The sequence below is a fragment of the Nerophis lumbriciformis genome, linkage group LG07 (assembly GCF_033978685.3).
Source record: "Nerophis lumbriciformis linkage group LG07, RoL_Nlum_v2.1, whole genome shotgun sequence".
Lineage (NCBI taxonomy): Eukaryota > Metazoa > Chordata > Actinopteri > Syngnathiformes > Syngnathidae > Nerophis > Nerophis lumbriciformis.
The window spans coordinates 352,501-367,842 of NC_084554.2; the positions used below are offsets into that span (position 1 = coordinate 352,501).

At 28.6% G+C, this 15,342-nt stretch overlaps 1 protein-coding gene across 6 annotated transcripts in view; it reads right to left on the reverse strand.

Annotated features, from left to right (window-relative positions):
- atp8a2 (ATPase phospholipid transporting 8A2) overlaps nt 1-15,342 on the reverse strand; it is a 117,110-nt gene that overhangs the window by 44,652 nt on the left and 57,116 nt on the right. For all 6 annotated transcript variants that reach the window (XM_072913432.1, XM_072913434.1, XM_072913433.1 and 3 more), the window contains one exon: nt 10,966-11,149. In XM_072913432.1, coding sequence (XP_072769533.1) covers nt 10,966-11,149 — 184 coding nt within the window. The remainder of the gene's footprint in view (nt 1-10,965; nt 11,150-15,342) is intronic.

Consider the following 15,342-nt stretch of genomic DNA (forward strand, 5'->3'; position numbering starts at 1 on the left):
ACTACTACACACACATCATTACTACTACACACACATCATTACTACTACACACACATCATTACTACTACACACACATCATTACTACTACACACACATCATTACTACTACACACACATTACTACTACACACACATCATTACTACTACACACACATTACTACTACACACACATCATTACTACTACACACACATTACTACTACACACACATCATTACTACTACACACACATCATTACTACTACACACACATTACTACTACACACACATCATTACTACTACACACACATCATTATTACTACTACACACACATCATTACTACTACACACACATCATTACTACTACACACACATCATTACTACTACACACACATCATTACTACATGTACCAGCAGCAACTTCTCCAAGTAGCAGAACTGTCAACACACACACACACATCATTACTACTACACACACATCATTACTACTACACACACATCATTACTACTACACACACATCATTACTACTACACACACATCATTACTACTACACACACATCATTACTACATGGACCAGCAGCAACTTCTCCAAGTAGCAGAACTGACAACACACACACACACACACATCATTATTACTACTACACACACATCATTACTACATGTACCAGCAGCAACTTCTCCAAGTAGCAGAACTGTCAACACACACACACACATCATTACTACTACTACTACACACACATCACACATCATTACTACTACTACACACACATCACACATCATTACTACTACTACTACTACTACTACACACACATCATTACTACTACACACACATCACTACTACTACACACACATCATTACTACTACTACACACATCATTACTACTACACACACATCATTACTACTACTACACACACATCATTACTACTACACACACATCATTACTACTACACACACATCATTACTACTACACACACATCATTACTACTACACACACATCATTAATACTACACACACATCATTACAACTATACAACATCATTACTACTACACACACATTACTACTACACACACATCATTACTACTACACGCACATCATTACAACTATACAACATCATTACTACTACACACACATTACTACTACACACGCATCATTACAACTACACAACATCGTTACAACTATACATGATTACAACTATACAACATCATTGCAATTATACAACATGGTTACAATTATACATGATTAAAATTATACATCCACCTCATCAAAATTATAGAACAAAGTCATCAAATTTATAGAATTAAGTCATTAAACTTATAGAATAATGTCATTTAACTTATAGAATAAAGTCATTAAATTATAGAATAAAGTCATTAAATTATAGAATCAAGTCATTAAACTTATAGAATAAAGTCATTAAATTATAGAATAAAGTCATTAAACTTATAGAATAAAGTCATTTAACATATAGAATAAAGTCATCAAATTTATAGAATAAAATCATCAAATTTATAGAATAAAGTCATTTAACTTATAGAATAATGTCATTTAACTTATAGAATAAAGTCATTTAACATATAGAATAAAGTCATTAAACATATAGAATAAAGTCATCAAATTTATAGAATAAAATCATCAAATTTATAGAATTAAGTCATTTAACTTATAGAATAAAGTCATTAAATTATAGAATAAAGTCATTAAACTTATAGAATAAAGTCATTTAACATATAGAATAAAGTCATCAAATTTATAGAATAAAATCATCAAATTTATAGAATAAAGTCATTTAACTTATAGAATAATGTCATTTAACTTATAGAATAAAGTCATTTAACATATAGAATAAAGTCATCAAATTTATAGAATAAAATCATCAAATTTGTAGAATTAAGTCATTTAACTTATAGAATAATGTCATTTAACTTATAGAATAAAGTCATTTAACATATAGAATAAAGTCATTAAACTTATAGAATAAAGTCATTTAACATATAGAATAAAGTCATTAAACTTATAGAATAAAGTCATTTAACATATAGAATAAAGTCATCAAATTTATAGAATAAAATCATCAAATTTATAGAATTAAGTCATTTAACTTATAGAATAAAGTCATTAAATTATAGAATAAAGTCATTAAACTTATAGAATAAAGTCATTTAACATATAGAATAAAGTCATTTAACATATAGAATAAAGTCATCAAATTTATAGAATAAAATCATCAAATTTATAGAATTAAGTCATTTAACTTATAGAATAAAGTCATTAAATTATAGAATAAAGTCATTAAACTTATAGAATAAAATCATTTAACATATAGAATAAAGTCATCAAATTTATAGAATAAAATCATCAAATTTATAGAATTAAGTCATTTAACTTATAGAATAAAGTCATTAAACTTATAGAATAAAGTCATTTAACTTATAGAATAAAGTCATTAAATTATACAATAAAGTCATTAAACGTATAGAATAAAGTCATTAAACTTATAGAATAAAGTCATTAAACTTATAGAATAAAGTCATTAAACTTATAGAATAAAGTCATTTAACATATAGAATAAAGTCATCAAATTTATAGAATAAAATCATCAAATTTATAGAATTAAGACATTTAACTTATAGAATAATGTCATTTAACTTATAGAATAAAGTCATTTAACATATAGAATAAAGTCATTAAACTTATAGAATAAAGTCATTAAACTTATAGAATAAAGTCATTTAACATATAGAATAAAGTCATTAAATTATACAATAAAGTCATTAAACTTCTAGAATAAAGTCATTAAACTTATAGAATAAAGTCATTAAACTTATAGAATAAAGTCATTTAACTTATAGAATAAAGTCATTTAACATATAGAATAAAGTCATTAAACTTATAGAATAAAGTCATTTAACATATAGAATAAAGTCATTAAACTTATAGAATAAAGTCATTAAACTTATAGAATAAAGTCATTAAACTTATAGAATAAAGTCATTAAATTATAGAATAAAGTCATTAAACTTATAGAATAAAGTCATTTAACATATAGAATAAAGTCATTAAACTTATAGAATAAAGTCATTTAACATATAGAATAAAGTCATTAAACTTATAGAATAAAGTCATTAAACTTATAGAATAAAGTCATTAAATTATAGAATAAAGTCATTAAACTTATAGAATAAAGTCATTTAACATATAGAATAAAGTCATTAAACTTATAGAATAAAGTCATTTAACATATAGAATAAAGTCATTAAACTTATAGAATAAAGTCATTAAACTTATAGAATAAAGTCATTAAACTTCTAGAATAAAGTCCTGACTTAAAGGGGAACATTGAAAAAACTTTGAAAAATAAAATAAGCCACTGGGAACTGATTTGTAATGCTTTTAACCCTTCTGAAATTGTGATAATGTTCCCCTTTAAACTTATAGAATAAAGTCATTTAACTTATAGAATAAAGTGATCAAACTTATAGAATAAAGTCATTTTAAGTGATCAAACTTATGGAATAAACATTAAAAATGAGTAATAAAGTTGTATGATGCTAAATAGTACAACAATAAATCAATCTGGCAATATTGCAAACAATCCAAGATCAATATTTGTATTGATTATGATGAATAAACACAACATTCTTTCAACATGTGATCATGCACAAGTCAATCAGCATTACTTATCCTCTTTATAATAATAATAATAATAATAATAATAATGCAATTATTTGATTCATTGACTATAATAAAGGTAATATAATGAGAACATTTAAGCCACCAATTTTAAAAGTTTTGTTAAATGTCCAACATGTTCACACACACAGACTAATGTTTTTATTTGACAAAATGTTTTTATTCGACAAAATGTTTTTATTCGACAAAATGTTTTTATTCTACAAAATGTTTTTATTTAACAAAATGTTTTTATTCGACAAAATGTTTTTATTCTACAAAATGTTTTTATTCGACAAAATGTTTTTATTCGACAAAATGTTTTTATTCGACAAAATGTTTTTATTCGACAAAATGTTTTTATTCGACAAAATGTTTTTATTTAACAAAATGTTTTTATTCGACAAAATGTTTTTATTCTACAAAATGTTTTTATTCGACAAAATGTTTTTATTCGACAAAATGTTTTTATTCTAAAAAATGTTTTTATTCGACAAAATGTTTTTATTCTACAAAATGTTTTTATTTAACAAAATGTTTTTATTCGACAAAATGTTTTTATTCGACAAAATGTTTTTATTCGACAAAATGTTTTTATTCGACAAAATGTTTTTATTCGACAAAATGTTTTTATTCGACAAAATGTTTTTATTCTACAAAATATTTTCATTCTACAAAATGTTTTTATTCGACAAAATGTTTTTATTCTACAAAATGTTTTTATTCTACAAAATGTTTTTATTCGACAAAATGTTTCTATTCTACAAAATGTTTTTATTCGACAAAATGTTTTTATTCGACAAAATGTTTTTATTCGACAAAATGTTTTTATTCGACAAAATGTTTTTATTCGACAAAATGTTTTTATTCTACAAAATGTTTTTATTCGACAAAATGTTTTTATTCGACAAAATGTTTTTATTCGACAAAATGTTTTTATTCGACAAAATGTTTTTATTCTACAAAATGTTTTTATTCGACAAAATGTTTTTATTCTACAAAATGTTTTTATTCGACAAAATGTTTTTATTCGACAAAATGTTTTTATTCGACAAAATGTTTTTATTCGACAAAATGTTTTTATTCGACAAAATGTTTTTATTCGACAAAATGTTTTTATTCTACAAAATGTTTTTATTCGACAAAATGTTTCTATTCTACAAAATGTTTTTATTCGACAAAATGTTTTTATTCGACAAAATGTTTTTATTCTACAAAATGTTTTTATTCGACAAAATGTTTTTATTCGACAAAATGTTTTTATTCTAAAAAATGTTTTTATTCGATAAAATGTTTTTATTCTACAAAATGTTTTTATTCGACAAAATGTTTTTATTCGACAAAATGTTTTTATTCGACAAAATGTTTTTATTCGACAAAATGTTTTTATTCGACAAAATGTTTTTATTCTACAAAATATTTTCATTCTACAAAATGTTTTTATTCGACAAAATGTTTTTATTCTACAAAATGTTTTTATTCTACAAAATGTTTTTATTCTACAAAATGTTTTTATTCGACAAAATGTTTCTATTCTACAAAATGTTTTTATTCGACAAAATGTTTTTATTCGACAAAATGTTTTTATTCTACAAAATGTTTTTATTCGACAAAATGTTTTTATTCTACAAAATGTTTTTATTCTACAAAATGTTTTTATTCGACAAAATGTTTCTATTCTACAAAATGTTTTTATTCGACAAAATGTTTTTATTCGACAAAATGTTTTTATTCGACAAAATGTTTTTATTCGACAAAATGTTTTTATTCGACAAAATGTTTTTATTCTACAAAATGTTTTTATTCGACAAAATGTTTTTATTCGACAAAATGTTTTTATTCTACAAAATGTTTTTATTCGACAAAATGTTTTTATTCTACAAAATGTTTTTATTCAACAAAATGTTTTTATTCGACAAAATGTTTTTATTCGACAAAATGTTTTTATTCGACAAAATGTTTTTATTCGACAAAATGTTTTTATTCGACAAAATGTTTTTATTCTACAAAATATTTTCATTCTACAAAATGTTTTTATTCGACAAAATGTTTTTATTCTACAAAATGTTTTTATTCTACAAAATGTTTTTATTCGACAAAATGTTTCTATTCTACAAAATGTTTTTATTCGACAAAATGTTTTTATTCGACAAAATGTTTTTATTCTACAAAATGTTTTTATTCGACAAAATGTTTTTATTCGACAAAATGTTTTTATTCTAAAAAATGTTTTTATTCGATAAAATGTTTTTATTCTACAAAATGTTTTTATTCGACAAAATGTTTTTATTCGACAAAATGTTTTTATTCGACAAAATGTTTTTATTCGACAAAATGTTTTTATTCGACAAAATGTTTTTATTCTACAAAATATTTTCATTCTACAAAATGTTTTTATTCGACAAAATGTTTTTATTCTACAAAATGTTTTTATTCTACAAAATGTTTTTATTCGACAAAATGTTTCTATTCTACAAAATGTTTTTATTCGACAAAATGTTTTTATTCGACAAAATGTTTTTATTCTACAAAATGTTTTTATTCGACAAAATGTTTTTATTCGACAAAATGTTTTTATTCTACAAAATGTTTTTATTCGACAAAATGTTTTTATTCTACAAAATGTTTTTATTCGACAAAATGTTTTTATTCTACAAAATGTTTTTATTCGACAAAATGTTTTTATTCTACAAAATGTTTTTATTCTACAAAATGTTTTTATTCGACAAAATTTTTTTATTCTACAAAATGTTTTTATTCGACAAAATGTTTTTATTCGACAAAATGTTTTTATTCTACAAAATGTTTTTATTCGACAAAATGTTTTTATTCTACAAAATGTTTCTATTCTACAAAATGTTTTTATTCGACAAAATGTTTTTATTCGACAAAATGTTTTTATTCGACAAAATGTTTTTATTCTACAAAATGTTTTTATTCTACAAAATGTTTTTATTCGACAAAATGTTTTTATTCGACAAAATGTTTTTATTCTACAAAATGTTTTTATTCTACAAAATGTTTTTATTCGACAAAATGTTTTTATTCGACAAAATGTTTTTATTCGACAAAATGTTTTTATTCTACAAAATGTTTTTATTCTACAAAATGTTTTTATTCGACAAAATGTTTTTATTCGACAAAATGTTTTTATTCTACAAAATGTTTTTATTCTACAAAATGTTTTTATTCGACAAAATGTTTTTATTCGACAAAATGTTTTTATTCGACAAAATGTTTTTATTCGACAAAATGTTTTTATTCGACAAAATGTTTTTATTCTACAAAATGTTTCTATTCTACAAAATGTTTTTATTCGACAAAATGTTTCTATTCTACAAAATGTTTTTATTCGACAAAATGTTTTTATTCGACAAAATGTTTTTATTCTACAAAATGTTTTTATTCGACAAAATGTTTTTATTCGACAAAATGTTTTTATTCGACAAAATGTTTTTATTCGACAAAATGTTTTTATTCTACAAAATATTTTCATTCTACAAAATGTTTTTATTCGACAAAATGTTTTTATTCTACAAAATGTTTTTATTCTACAAAATGTTTTTATTCGACAAAATGTTTCTATTCTACAAAATGTTTTTATTCGACAAAATGTTTTTATTCGACAAAATGTTTTTATTCTACAAAATGTTTTTATTCGACAAAATGTTTTTATTCGACAAAATGTTTTTATTCTAAAAAATGTTTTTATTCGATAAAATGTTTTTATTCTACAAAATGTTTTTATTCGACAAAATGTTTTTATTCGACAAAATGTTTTTATTCGACAAAATGTTTTTATTCGACAAAATGTTTTTATTCGACAAAATGTTTTTATTCGACAAAATGTTTTTATTCTACAAAATATTTTCATTCTACAAAATGTTTTTATTCGACAAAATGTTTTTATTCTACAAAATGTTTTTATTCTACAAAATGTTTTTATTCGACAAAATGTTTCTATTCTACAAAATGTTTTTATTCGACAAAATGTTTTTATTCGACAAAATGTTTTTATTCTACAAAATGTTTTTATTCGACAAAATGTTTTTATTCGACAAAATGTTTCTATTCTACAAAATGTTTTTATTCGACAAAATGTTTTTATTCGACAAAATGTTTTTATTCTACAAAATGTTTTTATTCGACAAAATGTTTTTATTCGACAAAATGTTTTTATTCGACAAAATGTTTTTATTCGACAAAATGTTTTTATTCTACAAAATATTTTCATTCTACAAAATGTTTTTATTCGACAAAATGTTTTTATTCTACAAAATGTTTTTATTCTACAAAATGTTTTTATTCGACAAAATGTTTCTATTCTACAAAATGTTTTTATTCGACAAAATGTTTTTATTCGACAAAATGTTTTTATTCTACAAAATGTTTTTATTCGACAAAATGTTTTTATTCGACAAAATGTTTTTATTCTAAAAAATGTTTTTATTCGATAAAATGTTTTTATTCTACAAAATGTTTTTATTCGACAAAATGTTTTTATTCGACAAAATGTTTTTATTCGACAAAATGTTTTTATTCGACAAAATGTTTTTATTCGACAAAATGTTTTTATTCGACAAAATGTTTTTATTCTACAAAATATTTTCATTCTACAAAATGTTTTTATTCGACAAAATGTTTTTATTCTACAAAATGTTTTTATTCTACAAAATGTTTTTATTCGACAAAATGTTTCTATTCTACAAAATGTTTTTATTCGACAAAATGTTTTTATTCGACAAAATGTTTTTATTCTACAAAATGTTTTTATTCGACAAAATGTTTTTATTCGACAAAATGTTTTTATTCTACAAAATGTTTTTATTCGACAAAATGTTTTTATTCTACAAAATGTTTTTATTCGACAAAATGTTTTTATTCTACAAAATGTTTTTATTCGACAAAATGTTTTTATTCTACAAAATGTTTTTATTCTACAAAATGTTTTTATTCGACAAAATTTTTTTATTCTACAAAATGTTTTTATTCGACAAAATGTTTTTATTCGACAAAATGTTTTTATTCTACAAAATGTTTTTATTCGACAAAATGTTTTTATTCTACAAAATGTTTCTATTCTACAAAATGTTTTTATTCGACAAAATGTTTTTATTCGACAAAATGTTTTTATTCGACAAAATGTTTTTATTCTACAAAATGTTTTTATTCGACAAAATGTTTTTATTCGACAAAATGTTTTTATTCTACAAAATGTTTTTATTCTACAAAATGTTTTTATTCGACAAAATGTTTTTATTCTACAAAATGTTTTTATTCGACAAAATGTTTTTATTCTACAAAATGTTTTTATTCTACAAAATGTTTTTATTCGACAAAATGTTTTTATTCGACAAAATGTTTTTATTCTACAAAATGTTTTTATTCGACAAAATGTTTTTATTCGACAAAATGTTTTTATTCGACAAAATGTTTTTATTCGACAAAATGTTTTTATTCGACAAAATGTTTTTATTCGACAAAATGTTTTTATTCTACAAAATGTTTCTATTCTACAAAATGTTTTTATTCGACAAAATGTTTCTATTCTACAAAATGTTTTTATTCGACAAAATGTTTTTATTCGACAAAATGTTTTTATTCTACAAAATGTTTTTATTCTACAAAATGTTTTTATTCGACAAAATGTTTTTATTCGACAAAATGTTTTTATTCGACAAAATGTTTTTATTCGACAAAATGTTTTTATTCTACAAAATGTTTTTATTCGACAAAATGTTTTTATTCGACAAAATGTTTTTATTCGACAAAATGTTTTTATTCGACAAAATGTTTTTATTCTACAAAATGTTTTTATTCGACAAAATGTTTTTATTCTACAAAATGTTTCTATTCGACAAAATGTTTTTATTCTACAAAATGTTTTTATTCTACAAAATGTTTTTATTCGACAAAATGTTTTTATTCTACAAAATGTTTCTATTCTACAAAATGTTTTTATTCGACAAAATGTTTTTATTCGACAAAATGTTTTTATTCTACAAAATGTTTTTATTCGACAAAATGTTTTTATTCTACAAAATGTTTTTATTCGACAAAATGTTTTTATTCTACAAAATGTTTTTATTCTACAAAATGTTTTTACTCGACAAAATTTTTTTATTCTACAAAATGTTTGTATTCTACAAAATGTTTTTATTCTACAAAATGTTTTTATTCGACAACATTTTTTTATTCTACAAAATGTTTTTATTCTACAAAATGTTTTTATTCGACAAATTTTTTTTATTCTACAAAATGTTTTTATTCGACAAAATGTTTTTATTCGACAAAATGTTTTTATTCGACAAAATGTTTTTATTCGACAAAATGTTTTTATTCGACAAAATGTTTTTATTCTACAAAATGTTTCTATTCTACAAAATGTTTTTATTCGACAAAATGTTTTTATTCTACAAAATGTTTTTATTCTACAAAGCCCAAAAGCAGTGAAGTTGTCAAGTTTTGTAAATGGTAAATAAAAAGAGAATACAACAAATCATTTTCCACTTATATTCAATTGAATAGACTGCAAAGACAAGATATTTCATGTTCACACTGAGAAACTTTGGTATTTTTTGCAAATAAGCATGAACTTAGAATTGAAGCGTTTCTGGGTGTTGTTGATAAATGGCTGTGGCTGTGCATAGTAGAGTTTTAACTTGCACTTACAGATGTAGCGACCAACTGTAGTTACTGACTGGTTTTCTGAAGTGTTCCTGAGCCCATGTGGTGATATCCTTTACACACTGATGTCACTTTTTGATGCAGTAGTGCCTGAAGGGATCCAAGGTGTGTATTATCATGGCTTACCTGCAGTGATTTCTCCACATTCTCTCAACCTTTTGATGATATTACGGAGCTTAGATGGTGAAATCCCTAAATTCCTTGTTGAGAAATGTTGTTCTTAAACAATTTGCTCAGGCTTTTGTTGACAAAGTGGTGACCCTCGCCCCGTCCTTGTTTGTGAATGACTGAAGCTGCTTTTATACCCAATCATGGCACCCACCTGTTCCCAATTAGCCTGTTCACCTGTGGGATGTTCCAAATAAGTCTTTGATGAGCATTCCTCAACTTTATCACTCTTTTTTGCCACTTGTGCCAGCTTTTTTGAAACATGTTGCAAATATCTTGTCTTTGCAGTCTATTCAATTGAATATAAGTTGAAAAGGATTTGTTGTATTCTCTTTTTATTTACCATTTACACAACTTGACAACTTGACTGGTGTGTACATGTGTGTTGTTATTTACACAAGGTGACAACGTGTTTGTCTACTCCAAAAGAAGAGATATTTAGTGAAGACAAATAATGAATGAAGGTCACCTGTGCGATGGAGTAGTCGGAGGAGTTGGTGGCCTGCATGCCTTCATTGCCACTGATGCCCACACCCACGTGAGCAGTCTGGATCATACCCACGTCGTTGGCACCGTCACCTATGGCCAGTGTGATGGCCTTCACCTGCTTCTTCACCATGTCCACGATCTCACTCTTCTGCAGGGGAGACACCCTGCACACACACACACACACACACACACACACACACACACACACACACACACACACACACACACACACACACACACACACATACCATACAGTAGGTACACCAGTGTATTCACCTGTGTGTGTGTGTGTGTCTAAGTGTGTGTATGTGTGTGTGTGTGTATGTGTGAACACGGACACTTCCACACACACTTAATGAACACGGACACTTCCACACACACTTAATGAACATGGACACTTCCACCCACACGTAATGAACATGGATACTTCCATACACACTTAATGAACATGGACACTTCCACACACACATAATGAACATGGATACTTCCATACACACTTAATGAACATGGACACTTCCACACACACTTAATGAACATGGACACTTCCACACACACATAATGAACATGAACACTTCAATGCACATTTAATGAACATGGATACTTCCATACACACTTAATGAACATGGACACTTCCACACACACTTCATGAACATGGACACTTCCACACACATAAGAACATGGACACTTCCACACACACATAATGAACATGGACACGTCCACACACACATATTGAACATGGACACTTCCACACACACTTCATGAACATGGACACTTCCACACACACATAATGAACATGGACACTTCCACACACACATAATGAACATGGACATTTCCACACACACTTAATGAACATGGACACTTCCACACACACACATAATGAACATGGACACGTCCACACACATATATTGAACATGGACACTTCCACACACACTTCATGAACATGGACACTTCTACACACACTTAATGAACATGGACACGTCCACACACACATAAGAACATGGACACTTCCACACACACATAATGAACATGGACACGTCCACACACACATATTGAACATGGACACTTCCACACACACTTCATGAACATGGACACTTCCACACACACAAAATGAACATGGACACTTCCACACACACAAAATGAACATGGACACTTCCACAAATCACCAAAAATGATTCCCGGGCGCGGCACCGCTGCTGCCCACTGCTCCCCTCACCTCCCAGGGGGTGATCAAGGGGATGGGTCAAATGCAGAGGACAAATTTCACCACACCTAGTGTGTGTGTGACAATCATTGGGACTTTAACTTTAACTTAACTTTAACACACACATAATGAACATGGATATTTCCACACACACATAATGAACATGGACACTTCCACACACACATAATGAACATGCACACGTCCACACACACATATTGAACATGGACACTTCCACACACACTTCATGAACATGGACACGTCCACACACACATAATGAACATGGACACTTCTACACACACTTTATGAACATGGACACTTCCACACACACTTCATGAACATGGACACGTCCACACACACTTAATGAACATGGACACTTCCACACACACACATAATGAACATGGACACTTCCACACACACACATAATGAACATGGACACTTCCACACACACACATAATGAACATGGACACTTCCACACACACATAATGAACATGGATATTTACACACACACATAATGAACATGGACACTTCCACACACACATAATGAACATGGACACGTCCACACACACATATTGAACATGGACACTTCCACACACACATAATGAACATGGATACTTCCATACACACTTAATGAACATGGACACTTCCACACACACATAATGAACATGGATGCTTCCATACACACTTAATGAACATGGACACTTCCACACACACACAATGAACATGGACACTTCCACACACACATAATGAACATGGACACTTCTACACACACTTAATGAACATGGACACGTCCACACACACATAATGATCATGGACACTTCCACACACACTTAATGAACATGAACATTTCAATGCACACTTAATGAACATGGATACTTCCATACACACTTAATGAACATGGACACGTCCACACACACTTAATGAACATGGACACTTCCACACACACTTAATGAACATAGACACATCCACACACACATTATGAACATGGACACTTCCACACACAGAAAATGAACATGGACACTTCCACACACACTTAATGAACATGGACACTTCCACACACACATTATGAACATGGACACTTCCACACACAGAAAATGAACATGGACACTTCCACACACACTTAATGAACATGGACACTTCCACACACACACATAATGAACATGGACACTTCCACACACACTTAATGAACATGGACACTTCCACACACACTTAATGAACATGGACACTTCCACACACACACTTAATGAACATGGACACTTCCACACACACTTAATGAACATGGACACTTCCACACACACATGATGAACATGGACACTTTCACACACACATAATGAACATGGACACTTCCACACACACATAATGAACATGGACACTTCCACACACACATAATGAACATGGACACTTCCACACACACTTAATGAACATGGACACGTCCACACACACATAATGAACATGGACACTTCTACACAAACTTTATGAACATGGACACTTCCACACACACATAATGAACATGGACACTTCCACACACACATAATGAACATGGACACTTCCACACACAGAAAATGAACATGGACACTTCCACACACACTTAATGAACATGGACACTTCCACACACACATTATGAACATGGACACTTCCACACACAGAAAATGAACATGGACACTTCCACACACACTTAATGAACATGGACACTTCCACACACACACATAATGAACATGGACACTTCCACACACACTTAATGAACATGGACACTTCCACACACACTTAATGAACATGGACACTTCCACACACACACTTAATGAACATGGACACTTCCACACACACTTAATGAACATGGACACTTCCACACACACATGATGAACATGGACACTTTCACACACACATAATGAACATGGACACTTCCACACACACATAATGAACATGGACACTTCCACACACACATAATGAACATGGACACTTCCACACACACTTAATGAACATGGACACGTCCACACACACATAATGAACATGGACACTTCTACACAAACTTTATGAACATGGACACTTCCACACACACATAATGAACATGGACACTTCCACACACACATAATGAACATGGACACTTCCACACACACATAATGAACATGGACACTTCCACACACACATAATGAACATGGACATTTCCACACACACTTAATAAACATGGACACTTCCACACACACATAATGAACATGGACACATCCACACACACATATTGAACATGGACACTTCCACACACACTTCATGAACATGGACACTTCTACACACACTTAATGAACATGGACACGTCCACACACACATAAGAACATGGACACTTCCACACACACATAATGAACATGGACACGTCCACACACACATATTGAACATGGACACTTCCACACACACTTCATGAACATGGACACTTCCACACACACTTAATGAACATGGACACTTCCACACACACATAATGAACATGGACACTTCCACACACACTTAATGAACATGGACACTTCCACACACACACATAATGAACATGGAAACTTCCACACACACTTAATGAACATGGACACTTCCACACACACATAATGAACATGGACACTTCCACACACACACATAATGAACATGGACACTTCCACACACACTTAATGAACATGGACACTTCCACACACACATGATGAACATGGACACTTCCACACACACATAATGAACATGGACACTTCCACACACACATAATAAACATGGACACTTCCACACACACATAATGAACATGGACTCTTCCACACACACATAATGAACATGGACACTTCCACACACACTTAATGAACATGGACACGTCCACACACACATAATGAACATGGACACTTCTACACACACTTTATGAACATGGACACTTCCACACACACATAATGAACATGGACACTTCCACACACACATAATGAACATGGACACTTCCACACACACATAATGAACATGGACACTTCCACACACACAAAATGAACATGGACACTTCCACACACACATAATGAACATGGACACTTCCACACACACATAATGAACATGGACACGTCCACACACACATAAGAACATGGACACTTCCACACACACATAATGAACATGGACATGTCCACACACACATATTGAACATGGACACTTCCACACACA